The sequence below is a fragment of the Bos taurus genome, chromosome 6 (assembly GCF_002263795.3).
Source record: "Bos taurus isolate L1 Dominette 01449 registration number 42190680 breed Hereford chromosome 6, ARS-UCD2.0, whole genome shotgun sequence".
NCBI lineage: Eukaryota > Metazoa > Chordata > Mammalia > Artiodactyla > Bovidae > Bos > Bos taurus.
Window position 1 is genome coordinate 12298593 of NC_037333.1, and position 13115 is coordinate 12311707.

Below are 13115 nucleotides of genomic sequence, written 5' to 3' on the forward strand. Positions count from 1 at the left end.
GGGCCCAGGATTCTTCCTCCTGACAGCTCTTCACACTGCCAGGAAGAAGGAGGTTCTCTGAAATGTTCCTGAGGTCTCTCCCTCTCAAGACCACTTAGCACTTCTGCAGTTAAGTGTGTAAAGAGCTGAAATCTGGGGGCGGTGCCATCCTAGGGTCAAGTGTCCACAGTGGAAGTAGGTCAAAAGGCAAAGAGAGATGCGCCTCTGTATTTCATCCCAACGCTCAGCCACTCTGGATTTCTCTTGATTATCAGGACACATCATCCCAGAGAACTAGTGGAGAAGTTTGTACAAACCTCCCGCTCACAAATCCCTGAGTATAAGGGATACGTGGGTCACATTTCCACAAGTAATTTAGTTACACAGGTGTTATAATCCCAGAGCCCCATCATATAATTTACGGCTGGGGAGCTGAGTCAACAAAGGTAGGAAGCAGCTCACAATCCTATGAAGATGTAAAGGATTACACTGACAGCTTGGTTTTAGTCTGCACAGTAGAATATTCTTAGACTGAATTCCCATTTCTCTTCTTCTCCCATTTCTCTGCCATCCGACTTACTTTACATCCTGACTGAGCTATTACAGCAGCTTTCCAAGTGGGTTTAGATTCCACATCTACCACTTAGTAGCTCTGTGTCACTGAACAAACTACTGAGTATGTTTAAGCCTTAGCTTCCTCACACTTAGGTGAGTCTTTCTCACCTGAAAAAAAAAAATGAGGGGAAATCCACAGTTGATCTCGTACGGATGCTTTGGGGATGCGATAACGCACCTGGCACCGAGATGCTTACTGCTTTCTCCTCCCTCAGATGTCTGCTTTCCACAGCGAGATCTGTATGTCTTAACGCATCAGCCACACTGGCTAGATTATTTGCCTCTCTGTGTCCCCCTCTTGTACTTTCCTATCTCAGGACCTTCCATCCTGTTCCTTTTCCACGCCCTAAAACCTGCGCCACCCTCCTACTCAGCTCTCAGCTCTGAGCAAGTCCATGCGACTGTGCTGGGTCCTGCTCGTGATGTTCCCAGGCAGATATGACAAGCGGATGACATAGTGCCTTCAGTTATGCTTCATGAGTTTATACATTGCATCTCCATATATGTTCATCTTTGATTCTGCCATGGTACCGGTCATAGAGCTTACACACAATAACATGACTTTCACCATCTGTAGATTGGATTCTTGAATGGAAAATTCTGATTTCTTCACTATTGCAAGTTAGGCTGTTAGGACATCTATACTTGGCTTGAATACTCCTGAGTATTGATACACAGACTGTTATTAAAATGGTAGAGTTGTAAAGAAAACAGGGATTAGCTAATACTGTCCAAATACATGCCGCTGTACTTCACCCATATAAATGATGGTAGGTTCCAAGAAAACATTTTAAACTCACAAAAAATTAAAGGATTGGCAATGTCAACTAGTCAAACTCTTTTATACTAATTGTACTAAAATGTTACTTCACAATACTTAGCTACATTCTACACAAGAAAATTATTCAACTTGAATTTCTTAGTAGGGAAAAATGCTCTCTGGTGGCACTAACGGTGAAGAATCTGCCTGCGATGCAAGAGATGCAGGAGACTCAGGTTTGATTCCTGGGTCGGGAAGATCCCCTGGAGAAGGGAATGGCGACGCACTCCAGCATTCGTGCCTGGAGAATCTCCTGGACGGAGAAGCCTGGTGGGATGCAGTCCATGGGGTCACAAAGAGTCAGACACGACTGAAGCAACTTAGCACGCAGGAAGCCACAGAAAGCTTCCTCTCTCACCATGAAAGATATTCTTGATCATTCACCAATATTCCTTCAAGAGTTCTTATCACTAACAACTTTTAACATGTAACACTTTTAACAAAAGTATATAAGATGCTATAACTAGACCTTATGTTATGCAATGTGTAGGTTCAAGAGGTTGTTTCATACAAATGAAATTTCTAAAACCTCAGTACATACTTTGGAAGCATTAGCTATTGGAATTCTTTATCAAATATTTTAGAAATAAATAACTATTTTTAAATTAAATAATCACTACCTAATTTATCTCATTTATAAATTTAGATTTTCATGTAATAGGTTTCCTTAAAGTGGTACCACATGTATTTTGGAGTCTTCTTGATAGAGAAGATATTTTATATTATTCATTTTCCCCTATATGCCAAAGTCTCCCCTAAATTTTTAAAGATTACTTTATTCCTAGGTAATTAAAAAAATTAGATTATAATTACTAACCTATTTTTAACTACATCTAAAACGTAGCTTTATCCAAGAATGGTATGACTACATATTCAAGCAGTCTAATGAAGTTAATATGTTCATGCTAATTCAATGTCAACTTATCAAAAATTAATTTTTCTCTAAATTTGTATTCTAAGAAGAAATATTAATTTCTACAAATATTTCTATAGTGTCATTAGATAATGTAATTAGTTAATAGGTCTCAATAATAGTTTCAAATCATTAATATTATAGTATAAGCAATTCATGGCATTAAATTTCCAAGTTAATACAATCCACACACTCAAATACACATGTAAACAATTCCACTCATATTACACGTGCTATATAAAACAAAATCAAAAACAGATGAGTATTAGGCACCCAGATGTAAATATGAAGCAAGTTGCTTCTAGCCAGTTAAGAAAAATTAAAAGCAAAGACAGGCTTTCACTCCAACAATTTCCTCAAAAGGTACCTGAATCACTAAGAACTTCCCCATCAATAAAGTGGTCACCAAACTGTTTAAAAGCTGTTAACATGTAAGTGAAGATAAGAAAGATGATCACACAAAGCAAAATATAGTGTGCAAATACAAATTCAGAAAATTGGCAAGTATTAGGATGGAACACAAAATTATCATAATAAATACCTGGAACCATTATTTTTGGCAACATCTTTTAATTTGACCCAACATTTGTTTGTTCTTATCATAAGTTCTTACAAAAGTTGAGACAACTCAATGTCTGTCACTGATAAGTGAATTAATGAATTGGTTTCAAATGAGGGGATCTCAATGGAAAGTCTGACCTTATGATTTTATTGTGAAGAACCTAAAGAAATATCTTTAACATTTCTCCATAAAAGCAATTAGCATGGGGCCTACTACTAGGGCCAGTATGGCAATAGTTTTTCAAACACATACACTTGTTATGTGCATACATATGTACACATATTTTTCAAACATGTATGCCTGAAACTTGGTTATTCACTTTATTCATTCATGAATTTTTTAGGTTTTTCTTTTTGTTCAAGAAAAGTCAGCTACTCTAGAGAAGTACAGTAGTGGAAACCTGCTGGCTGGACCTCAAGCATAATGCCTCGTACCCACCCGAGTCCCTAGTGCTCCTCATAGAGCTTCTCAGAATTTTGAAATCCACTGGCTTAGGTAATTTTTATCAACTTTAAAACTATAGCAGGCACATTTTCCGACTTAAAGAATCAAATCTCAGATTTAATTTGTATGACTTACTGCTGTGCTATTTTTAACCTTCTCTAAGGCTCTTTTCCTCTGGATTTAAAGTCGATTCTGTGTGACTGAACCAATTAGAAAGCAGATATTTCTCAACATACCCTCAATAAAACATGCTTTAAGTTCTTTTGCTTTCAGGCATTTTAATAAAAAACATATTTTAGCATAGTTAAAATATACTAACAACAATTGTATTATCAGGTAGATATTTTAACAGATGGTCAATTTCCAGTTTCTTTCCCTTTTCCCAGTCCTGTTACTTACTAAGTCATTAAAGATAATATCAGTTGAAAATACATTAACAGAATCCTCCCTCCCCCCCAAATTGAAAAAGTAAATGTACTGAAACAAAGGTGAAAAAGTGACTTTAAGTGCTAAGATGTTGTCATCTAAACCCACTGTACCAGCTTAGTCCCTGAAAAAAAAGATGATTTCCTTCATGTAAGATCATGACAGATGTCATAGAAGATTGAATAAAAGTCTTACCCTCTTCATCAGAAACATCAAGAACCTCAGTCATGGTCTCAGGAACATTTAGCTTGTGTTTTTCAGTGATAGTCTGGAAAAAGAAAAATCATTACTGTTCAACTTAAAACAAAGGATTAAAAGAATCACAGAGGAGAACACAGTCAGTAGCATCAGCAAGTGATCAGGCCCTGAGCACGCCATCTTCTCCATGTGGACATTCTGGAAGCTTAGTCTCTTATTCTCCTTTACGGAAGTTCCTTTGTTCTTTCTGAAGATAAATGACCATTTACTCCAGTGAAGTTGTTAAGAGAAAGTTCATCATTTTGAGTTCCCATTTGCAAAACACATTCTTCAGCAATGGCATTAGAAGCCATGTGGAGAAAGCAGATTCGTGTTTTCAGGGCTTCCCTAAAATGGACTAAGTTATGTGTCTAGACAATCTTTAAAAAGCAGCAGTGAACACAGGCAATCTATTACAAACAAAACCATTGGTTAGAAGTTGTAAGCAATGTGACAGACTTGGGCAGAAAATGTGATGCATCTGTTCTGGACCAGAAGATCAACAGTGGACAGTCAATCATCCTTGTAGTCTTTTACTGGGCTACAATTCTGGCTTGCTGCTTAGTGGCTGCCCTCCATAATAGCACCCCAGAGCTGCCAAATTCTCTGCCTTCCAGCCCTGATGGACCAGGTAAGGTTATGAGACCACTCTCTGGAGTCTGGCTGCCTAAGTTCAGATTCTAACTTCATCACTTATCAGCTATGAGGCCTTAGCAAGTCCTCTATTTTTCCATGCCTTAATCCCCTTGTTTATAAAATGGGAACAATAACACTACATCCTAAAACTGTTATGAAGATTGATGAAATAATATATAGAAGAGCTCCAAAATCACTACAGATGGTGACTGCAGCCATGAAATTAAAAGACACTTACTCCTTGGAAGGAAAGTTATGACCAACCTAGATAGCATATTCAAAAGCAGAGACATTAGTTTGCCAACAAAGGTTCATCTAGTCAAGGCTATGGTTTTTCCTGTGGTCATGTATGGATGTGAGAGTTGGACTGTAAAGAAGGCTGAACGCCGAAGAATTGATGCTTTTGAACTGTGGTGTTGGAGAAGACTCCTGAGAGTCCCTTGGACTGCAAGGAGATCCAACCAGTCCGTTCTGAAGGAGATCAGCCCTGGGATTTCTTTGGAAGGAATGATGCTAAAGCTGAAACTCCAGTACTTTGGCCACCTCATGCGAAGAGTTGAAAAGAGTCTTTTCATTGGAAAAGACTCTGATGCTGGGAGGGATTGGCGGCAAGAGGAGAAGGGGACGACAGAGGATGAGATTGCTGGATGGCATCACTGACTTGATGGACGTGAGTCTGGGTGAACTCCGGGAATTGGTGATGGACAGGGAGGCCTGGCGTGCTGCGATTCATGGGGTCGCAAAGAGTCAGACACGACTGAGCGACTGACCTGATCTGATCTGATCTAAGAACAGTGTTTAGAATATAATAGTGTTCAAGAAATATTAGCTAGCATAACTTATCATAATAATTCGATATTAAATTAGTCTTAAAAACAAAGGTTCTCTGAACTTTTTAGTCATTCAGGCACTCAAGAAACATTTTGAGTGCCTATTCCATGATAGGCACTGTTGAGACACCAGGGATACCAAGGTGATTAAAAATTAAAGATAAAAAGTCAAATCCCACAACTTTAAATATCACTTAGAGATGGCTGAGGCTCTTTTTTTCTGTGTCCCTGTCTCTTGTTTCTGTATTGAAAGTGTATTAAGTACATCAATTGGCAAAGCCATGAGAACATTCAAATACTAATCTCTCAGAATAAAGAGTATAATCTTCAACTAAAGACACTAAAATACAGTCAATAGGTTGTCAAGGTTTTTAAACTTTGCTGCATAGATATTCCAGACTTGTTTGTCTCTAGTATCCCATTACCAGCTTGTTTCTTTCCAAAAGCAGTAAAGAACTTCAAATATATTTATAGGGAAATTCAGTTGATTAATTTGAAAATATATCTATATGTGTGCTGTGCTTAATCTCTTAGTCATGTCTGACTCTTTGCGACCCTAAGGACTGTAGCCCACCAGACTCCTCTGTCCATGGAATTCCCCAGGCAAGAACACTGGTGTGGGTTGCTATGCCCTCCTCTAGGGGATCTTCCCAATCCAGGGACTGAACCCAGGTCTCCCACATTGCAGGTAGATTCTTTACCGTCTGAGCCACCAGGGAAGGCCAATATACAGGTATAATGTCTTTGTATTAAGAGGGAGTGATTAAATCATAACATGATACTGAACAACCTTTCAGTGGTTTCCCATTTTCTTCAGAAAAAACTTAATACATTTGATCCCTAAATAATTCAGATTTGAACTGCCTGGGTCTACTTACATAAGACTATTTTCCAAAAGTAAATACTACATTACTACATGATCCGAGGTTGGCTAAATCCATGGATGTGGGAGGGGGCATGGCTGACTATAAGTTACTCTCAGATGAACTGCCTAGGTTGTCAGGGGGTCAGATGAACTGGCTCTGATAATGCCTGGTGATGTAGCCAGAGGCAGGGAGACCACATCGCTCCCCCAACCCTGCATCCGTGTTGGCAGCCACGTTCTCTTACACCTCCGTTTTCCTCCCTTATCCTTTTCTTTACAAGAAATGTTCTTTTTCTCTTTTCTTGGCTCATGTAAGATGTAACTTCCTTGGAGAAACACTCCTTGACCCTCCCCAATGAATGTATTTGTTTAGCTGTGTTTATCTGCTACTACTCCCTCCTACAACATCATGTGAACCACATCACACACACCTGTATATGCCTCATCCGCCTCCTACCTGAGTGTGAGTCATTAAAGACATGGTTTCCACAGAACCAAAAACATAGTAGGGGCTTCTGAAATACATAGAGGAATAAATCAATGACATAAAATTATGCAAAGTACACTTAAAATTCACATAATGACTGCGTAGATTTCCTCTGGGGAAGAAAAGTAAAGGAAGAAATGGAGAAAGCCTTATGTTATCCAGATGAAGGCACACTGAAGACTAGAGTAGTAAGTTCAGCTTTCCAGAATGTTGCTTCTGTTGTTCAAATAGTTCCATAATGTCTTATTCACTGAAAACAAATTAAGCACTATAGGAATGACAAAAGCACCTATCCAAAATTATGGAGACTAACAGGTGGTAAATAAGTATTTGACGAATGAACAAATTTTAAAAATATACCATTTAATTATAATATTAATTTATGAATTTAACACAAAAAGATGATAATCTAAGTTCTATATTAATGATTCTCAACTCTAGCTGCGTATTATAATTATTAGAGAAGTTTAAAACATATTATTGCTTGGGTCTCAACACAGTCAATTAAATCTGTATTGTTTGAGAGCGGAACCAATTACAGGTGTTTAAAAATAGTTCCTCAGGTGGGTCTATTGTGCAACTCAATTTGCAACCTGTTACACTTTCCTGTATTAAGAAAGTGCATAGGTTGCAGAAAAACGATGTTTTTTTTGCATTTAGCATATAAGATAGAAGACAATGAGATCTTATTAAATTATGACTGCTGGGGAAACTTTAAAAATAAGTCTTAAGTGTAAATTAAATGATTTAAAAAGTTAAGGGATATCTACTGTATTAAACTACACCAGAAAGTCAGTTTTTGCAGATACGTTCTAGAGTAATTGTCCTTCACTGGAAACAGTTACACAAGAGGATGTGTCTCAATTTAAAAACTGATGGAAATATACTTTAAATAGGTAACTTATCTTGCCCAACATTCTCAGTTTCTATTTCAGATGCTGATAATGTGACTGTATTTTCTTTGAACTCGTGACAGTGGAACTAGCTTTGCATTAGTTTGGTTACTGCATGCTATTAAAATTACTATCTGCAAATATATGTGGCAACAGAAAAAGTAACACACTGATCATATTAGTCATGGATATTTTTTGGCACAGATGTTAAAAATGCCTTCTATTTACAAAGTAGTAAATATAGGATGCATTTTTACATGACATAGTGCCTGACCTTTAAAAAATCATCAGTAAATATTTGTTAAATGGATAATAAGTCTTGTACTCATGACTCATGATAAAAGAAATGAAAAAAAAAAAAACCATCCCTTTAAATGAACTGTCCTTTGAAAACTTGATTAGCCAAACATAAATATAGTTTTGTGCAACTCCATCTGAATAGTCCACAGAAAACAAGGATATAATTAAATGATCATAGGCATCTTCTGCTATAGAATCTCAGATTCTATGGTCAAGACTAGAAACAACTTTAAAATTAAAATGAGTAGTGCACAAAGCATAAGCTTAATAGGATGTAGTTAAATCATATATTGTGGCAAAACAACTATGTGATACCTGGCAGACTCAACTTACGTCATAATGTAGAAAACAGAACATGAGTCCTTAACATGGTATTTTTATAAATGGGGGCTAATACCTGGTTTGTTTCATGGGAAAGAAGAAGTGTGCTTTACTGCCCTTCATGTGGTCCCTCCCCTGGCCAACCATTCCCTTAGTATCACAGACTCTGCAAGTCGCAGCATGCAGAGCGACCCTAGCTAGTGTACCGCCTTCCAAGGCCCACACGCAGTCCCCCATCAGTACAAGCTAAACCTTTATACCAACTGTACATGTTAACATAATTCTTGCATATAATTAAGTACTATGTAAGTAATATTTTTCTATTAAAGGTTGGAAAGTCTCAATGAAGGTGAATTACCAAAAGTAACTGCTACTCACATGTGGTTGAGACAATTATAGCACATTGGGAAAAAATATGCTAAAAGTTTAAAAAGGTTCTGCATTCAGACTAGTCTTCTGGGTTAAAAGTTTTAAAAAGTTCTGTACACAGACTATCTCTTTAAGATAACACATCAGATAAATGTATACAGATATTGTAGGATACCACACATGCACCCACAATACACTATGTATTATTGATGTTCTTTGTGCAAGAATAACAACTTTTAGCTTTCTAGTCAGGGACCTGTATTCAAAGAAGAGTTCTTGACTCCACCTTAAAAGGTGTCAAATGATTACATGTATTTATTGCATTGCCATTTCTATGATTCCCACTTTATCTGACTCATGGTATCATATAAGATTTAGAACCAATGTTTAAATGCTAATATAAATATAATGTCATTTTTATTTTAGTAGGTTATTCAGTATGTATGCCCTACATATCAGTGATCATATGCAATATAAAACACAACACTTTAAAACTATGCAAATAACTGATGATTGCTGATCAATCATCTGAGCCACTGCTCCCTAGTGGCTCAGAAGGCAAAGAATCTGCCTGCAATGCAGGAGACCCAGGTTTGATTCCTGGGTGGGGAAGATCCCCTGGAGAAGGGCATGGCAACCCCCTCTAGTATTTTTGCCTGAAGAATCCCATGGACAGAGGAGCCCGGCGAGTTACAGTCCATAGAGTCGCACAGAGTTGGACACAACTGAAGTGACTTAGCACGCACAAGCAATAACAAAAGGATGAGTCATATCTCACAGTTCTTCCAAACTGCATTAGGAGATTGAGCTTGTTGGCTTCTGTGGCCAGAAATGTGTCCCTCCCACTTTGATGTCCATTCCGGCAAACAGACAATGATTGTAATCCCTGGAGAGTGCTCAACTGTCTCATATTCCCTGCTGCGTCTTATGAAGTTAGCAAAGCAAAGGTTAAGGAAACAAACTGCAATCCCAAAATGTCTCACATATTTCTGAAGTAATGACTTTTCCTTTACAAACTGCTACCTTACTCTCCTCTCCACACAATGACTTTATTCATACTTTGGGGTGAAGAACTCTGGAAGGAGGAATAGCTAAGGAGACTTTCTCTGATGACAAAGAACTCACATGGCTGCTCAACTGGCACATGGTACTAAGTGAATGATGTGAGGTTTGTATGTTAGGTGTGTGGCTGTAGCTCAGCTAATACATTCAAATGGTAATAATTATTAAATTTAATTTGGTTTATTTTACATATTATTAAATTGCTTCATACTATTTGCCTACCACCAGTGAGTAGTCCAAATAATTTTTAGTGAATCTATAGACTTTAGAAAATGATACTGAATATGATCCTCCCATGAAAATCAATAAAGGGCATTATTTATGTAAGTTTTTAAAAGTTGAAAATTCCTATTAAACTACTTTTAGCAAAGCCAAGGTCAATTATATCAGAAAGATTAAGAATATGGATTTTGTAATCTGACAACTTAAATTTGAATCCTACATCTACCCTCAATGTTTGGCATATTCGCAACTTACTAAATAATAGTCATAGCTTTAAATATCATCATTATGTGGAAAAAGACCGAAAATCTCTTCTGAAAAAGAGTATAAAGTCAGAAGACCTACATCACAGGAGGAATGTTTGTATTTTCAATCCTTAGACCCAAATTCCATCTCATAAAACAATAAAACTCATAATTCTAAGAATCCAATTCTAAGAGAAGCAGAAAGTAAAGATAGGACAGTAGCAAAACATGTAACTGGTAAAACCACCCATTTAGAGAAAGGGGGTACTCGTGTAGTTAATGTGGGCGACGATTTCTTATTTGAGTACTGAAAGCAGTTAAAATCTAAAACATTTTATCATGTTTTATATTTATTTGCTGGCTTTTCACATAGAAATTCGATTGCTAAGTACAGTGGTTTTTATTGGAGCAATGCTTTAGCGAGACAGCATAAAGAATAATAGATACAAGAAAAAAAGCTCACGGAGGAGCTTTGAGGAGTTTTCACATCCCCCTAGAGCTACATATGGAGATATGACCTATGTCTGATTTGTGACAAGGTATCTGAGAACTTGTGTGGCAATAGTATTTAAAAGCAATTGCTCCTCTTTCAAAATATAGCTCTGAATGGTTAAAGTATCACTCTAAGTAATATCTATGAGCCTGAGATCGCTTTGAAACATGTAAAATTTATAGTTTTGATATTAAAGAAGATTTTCTTTCAAAACTTAAAACCTCATTTTCCACTCCCCCTATACTGTAAGTTATTGGTCAGGAGGAATAATGTTTTTACCATTGATGACTCTTCAGCACCCAGTATGGAATCCAACACACCTTATATATCCAATAAACACTAAATGAAAGAAAAGCAGGTCACGATAGCGAAAAGATGCCATCTAGTGGCCATTTGATAAAAATGTATATACATGATTCCTAGAACATGGAAGAGGTAATAAAGTTGAGAGATGACTAGAACAAATGTGTAGCCAGTCTTGCCACCTAAAGTTTCATTTATCTGTGATGTGCACACTGTTTCAAAGGTTCCAAATAAAGACATATGTAAAGGTCCCTAATATGAAGATTCTCCTGGTATAAGAAACCATACAGTAAGAAAAAGGCATCACGATTCTTCCATATACAGTGACTCAGGACGGTGCTAGATGGTGACAAGACTTGTTTTTCTCCTATATAATTTATGAATGCTATGCTTTAAATCTTTAAAAATATTGTGGTACACTGGCCAAAGATTTTGCTTGGGGAAACAAGCAGTGCCATTTTCTTATCTAGATTCTGTCTGCATCTTGCAGTTCATTAATACATCATCCTTCCACTCTATTTAAAACTTCACGTCAAACTACTTCAAGGTCTGTCAGCAGGGACTTGCTGTCAGCCTGAAGAACAAAATTCTCTTCTTCTCCTTCACATCTATCAAAACAATCAAGAGTTGTCAAACTATATGCATCACTCCCAGCTTGGAGCATGTATTAGAACCTCATTCAGAATTTTTTACTTGTTGATTCATGATCTCATTGGATCTCATCTCATCTCTAAGGAACAGCTAGTGATCTGCTGTCGCTCTTCTTTTCTACTTTACGATGAGAAATTACAGAGCTGTTGTTCTCGCTCAAAGAGGAACGTTAATAAATAAAAGCAAAGAGAAGAGCACTTTTAGTTGTAAGTCTCCCTCTCAGGAGGCCTCCTTTAAGCTCTGCTCCAACTGAATAGCACAAGAGCATTAGCAACGATTCCATCACGGTCTTCAGTATTCCAGAGTTTCTGGCAAAGGCCAGTGATGATCACTGGCCTAAAGAATCAGCACTTATATTCCATATAGTGAAAAAAAAATTAAATATATACTCTGTCATGATGCAGACACGGTTTCTCTCCTAAGCACACTCACTTTTCTTTTTGAATAAAAAAATACTCAGAAATAGGAAGAAAATCAGGATGAACTGTTCTCACTGCGAATGCATCTGAACTAGTCCTGAGCTAAGAAGGGGTCAAGGTCTTCCCAGCGTCTGGAGTGACCTTCAGGCTGAGATAAAAAGTGGAGTGTCCTACCACTTTGCCAGCAGTAGGTGTCACACCCAACTCCAGCAACAGGGCAGACGAGCCAGAGAAAAAGAAGTCAGTCACAGAAAAAGGGCTAAGTGTTATAACATTACATTCACACATTTTATACGGATTTACGTTGACAAAAGGAAGCTGAAATCCCTGTATGAGCTGTGTAAATGCGTTTACATCTGCATACTTCAAGGTACACAGGCTCTACAATATGTTCGCCCAAAGTCTCTACAACCTGTTCACACAAAGAAGTTCAAACGCTCAAAACATCTTGTAAATGAAAATGCATGTGGCTTAAAAACCACAACAACGGAGCCCAAGTCGATGGGTTCCCTTTACTTACCGTGGTGGTGGTGGTGACCTCCTCCGTTACAACCTTCAGGGTGTCCACCACCGAGATGTAGCCCAGACGCTTAGCAATCGCCAAGGCAGTGTTGCCATTCTGAAGAGCGAGCGAAAGAGAGAGAGAGGCAAGTGAGAGCGGGGTGGGGGGATGGCGGGGTGAGCCAATGAGCTCACTCGCGGCTCCACATGAGCCAGCATTTTCTTCCAAAACAAGGCACAGCTTAGGAAAATCACTAGTTTTTACCATTACATCTGAATCTTCTTTGTAACTTCTTCAAACTATAGCCCAGGTCACCATGGTAACACAACAAGCTGCATCTGCCTGCTCTAATAAGAAGCACTCGATTGCTTTAACCCTGAGGTTGTCGAGCTAGCGCTCCGAATTCTGTACTGTGCTTAGGAGAGTCACCTTTGAATCCAGAAGGAGGCCTCCGAAGAAAACTATTCAAGAATCAAGTACACTCAGTCCTCATCAGAAGTCAGGCCATCTGCTGCAGGTAA

At 37.9% G+C, this 13115-nt stretch overlaps 1 protein-coding gene across 17 annotated transcripts in view; it reads right to left on the reverse strand.

Moving 5' to 3' along the window:
* ANK2 (ankyrin 2) overlaps window positions 1-13115 on the reverse strand; it is a 585830-nt gene that overhangs the window by 81765 nt on the left and 490950 nt on the right. For 14 of the 17 annotated variants that reach the window (XM_024993497.2, XM_024993498.2, XM_024993496.2 and 11 more), the window contains 2 exons: window positions 12613-12711; window positions 3955-4027 (listed from right to left, as the gene is read on the reverse strand). In XM_024993497.2, the coding sequence (XP_024849265.1) occupies window positions 3955-4027; window positions 12613-12711 (172 nt within the window). Of the gene's footprint in view, window positions 1-2694; window positions 2749-3954; window positions 4028-12612; window positions 12712-13115 lie in introns of all 17 variants that reach the window. The other 3 variants (XM_024993485.2, XM_059887683.1, XM_059887682.1) reach the window with 1 other exon arrangement.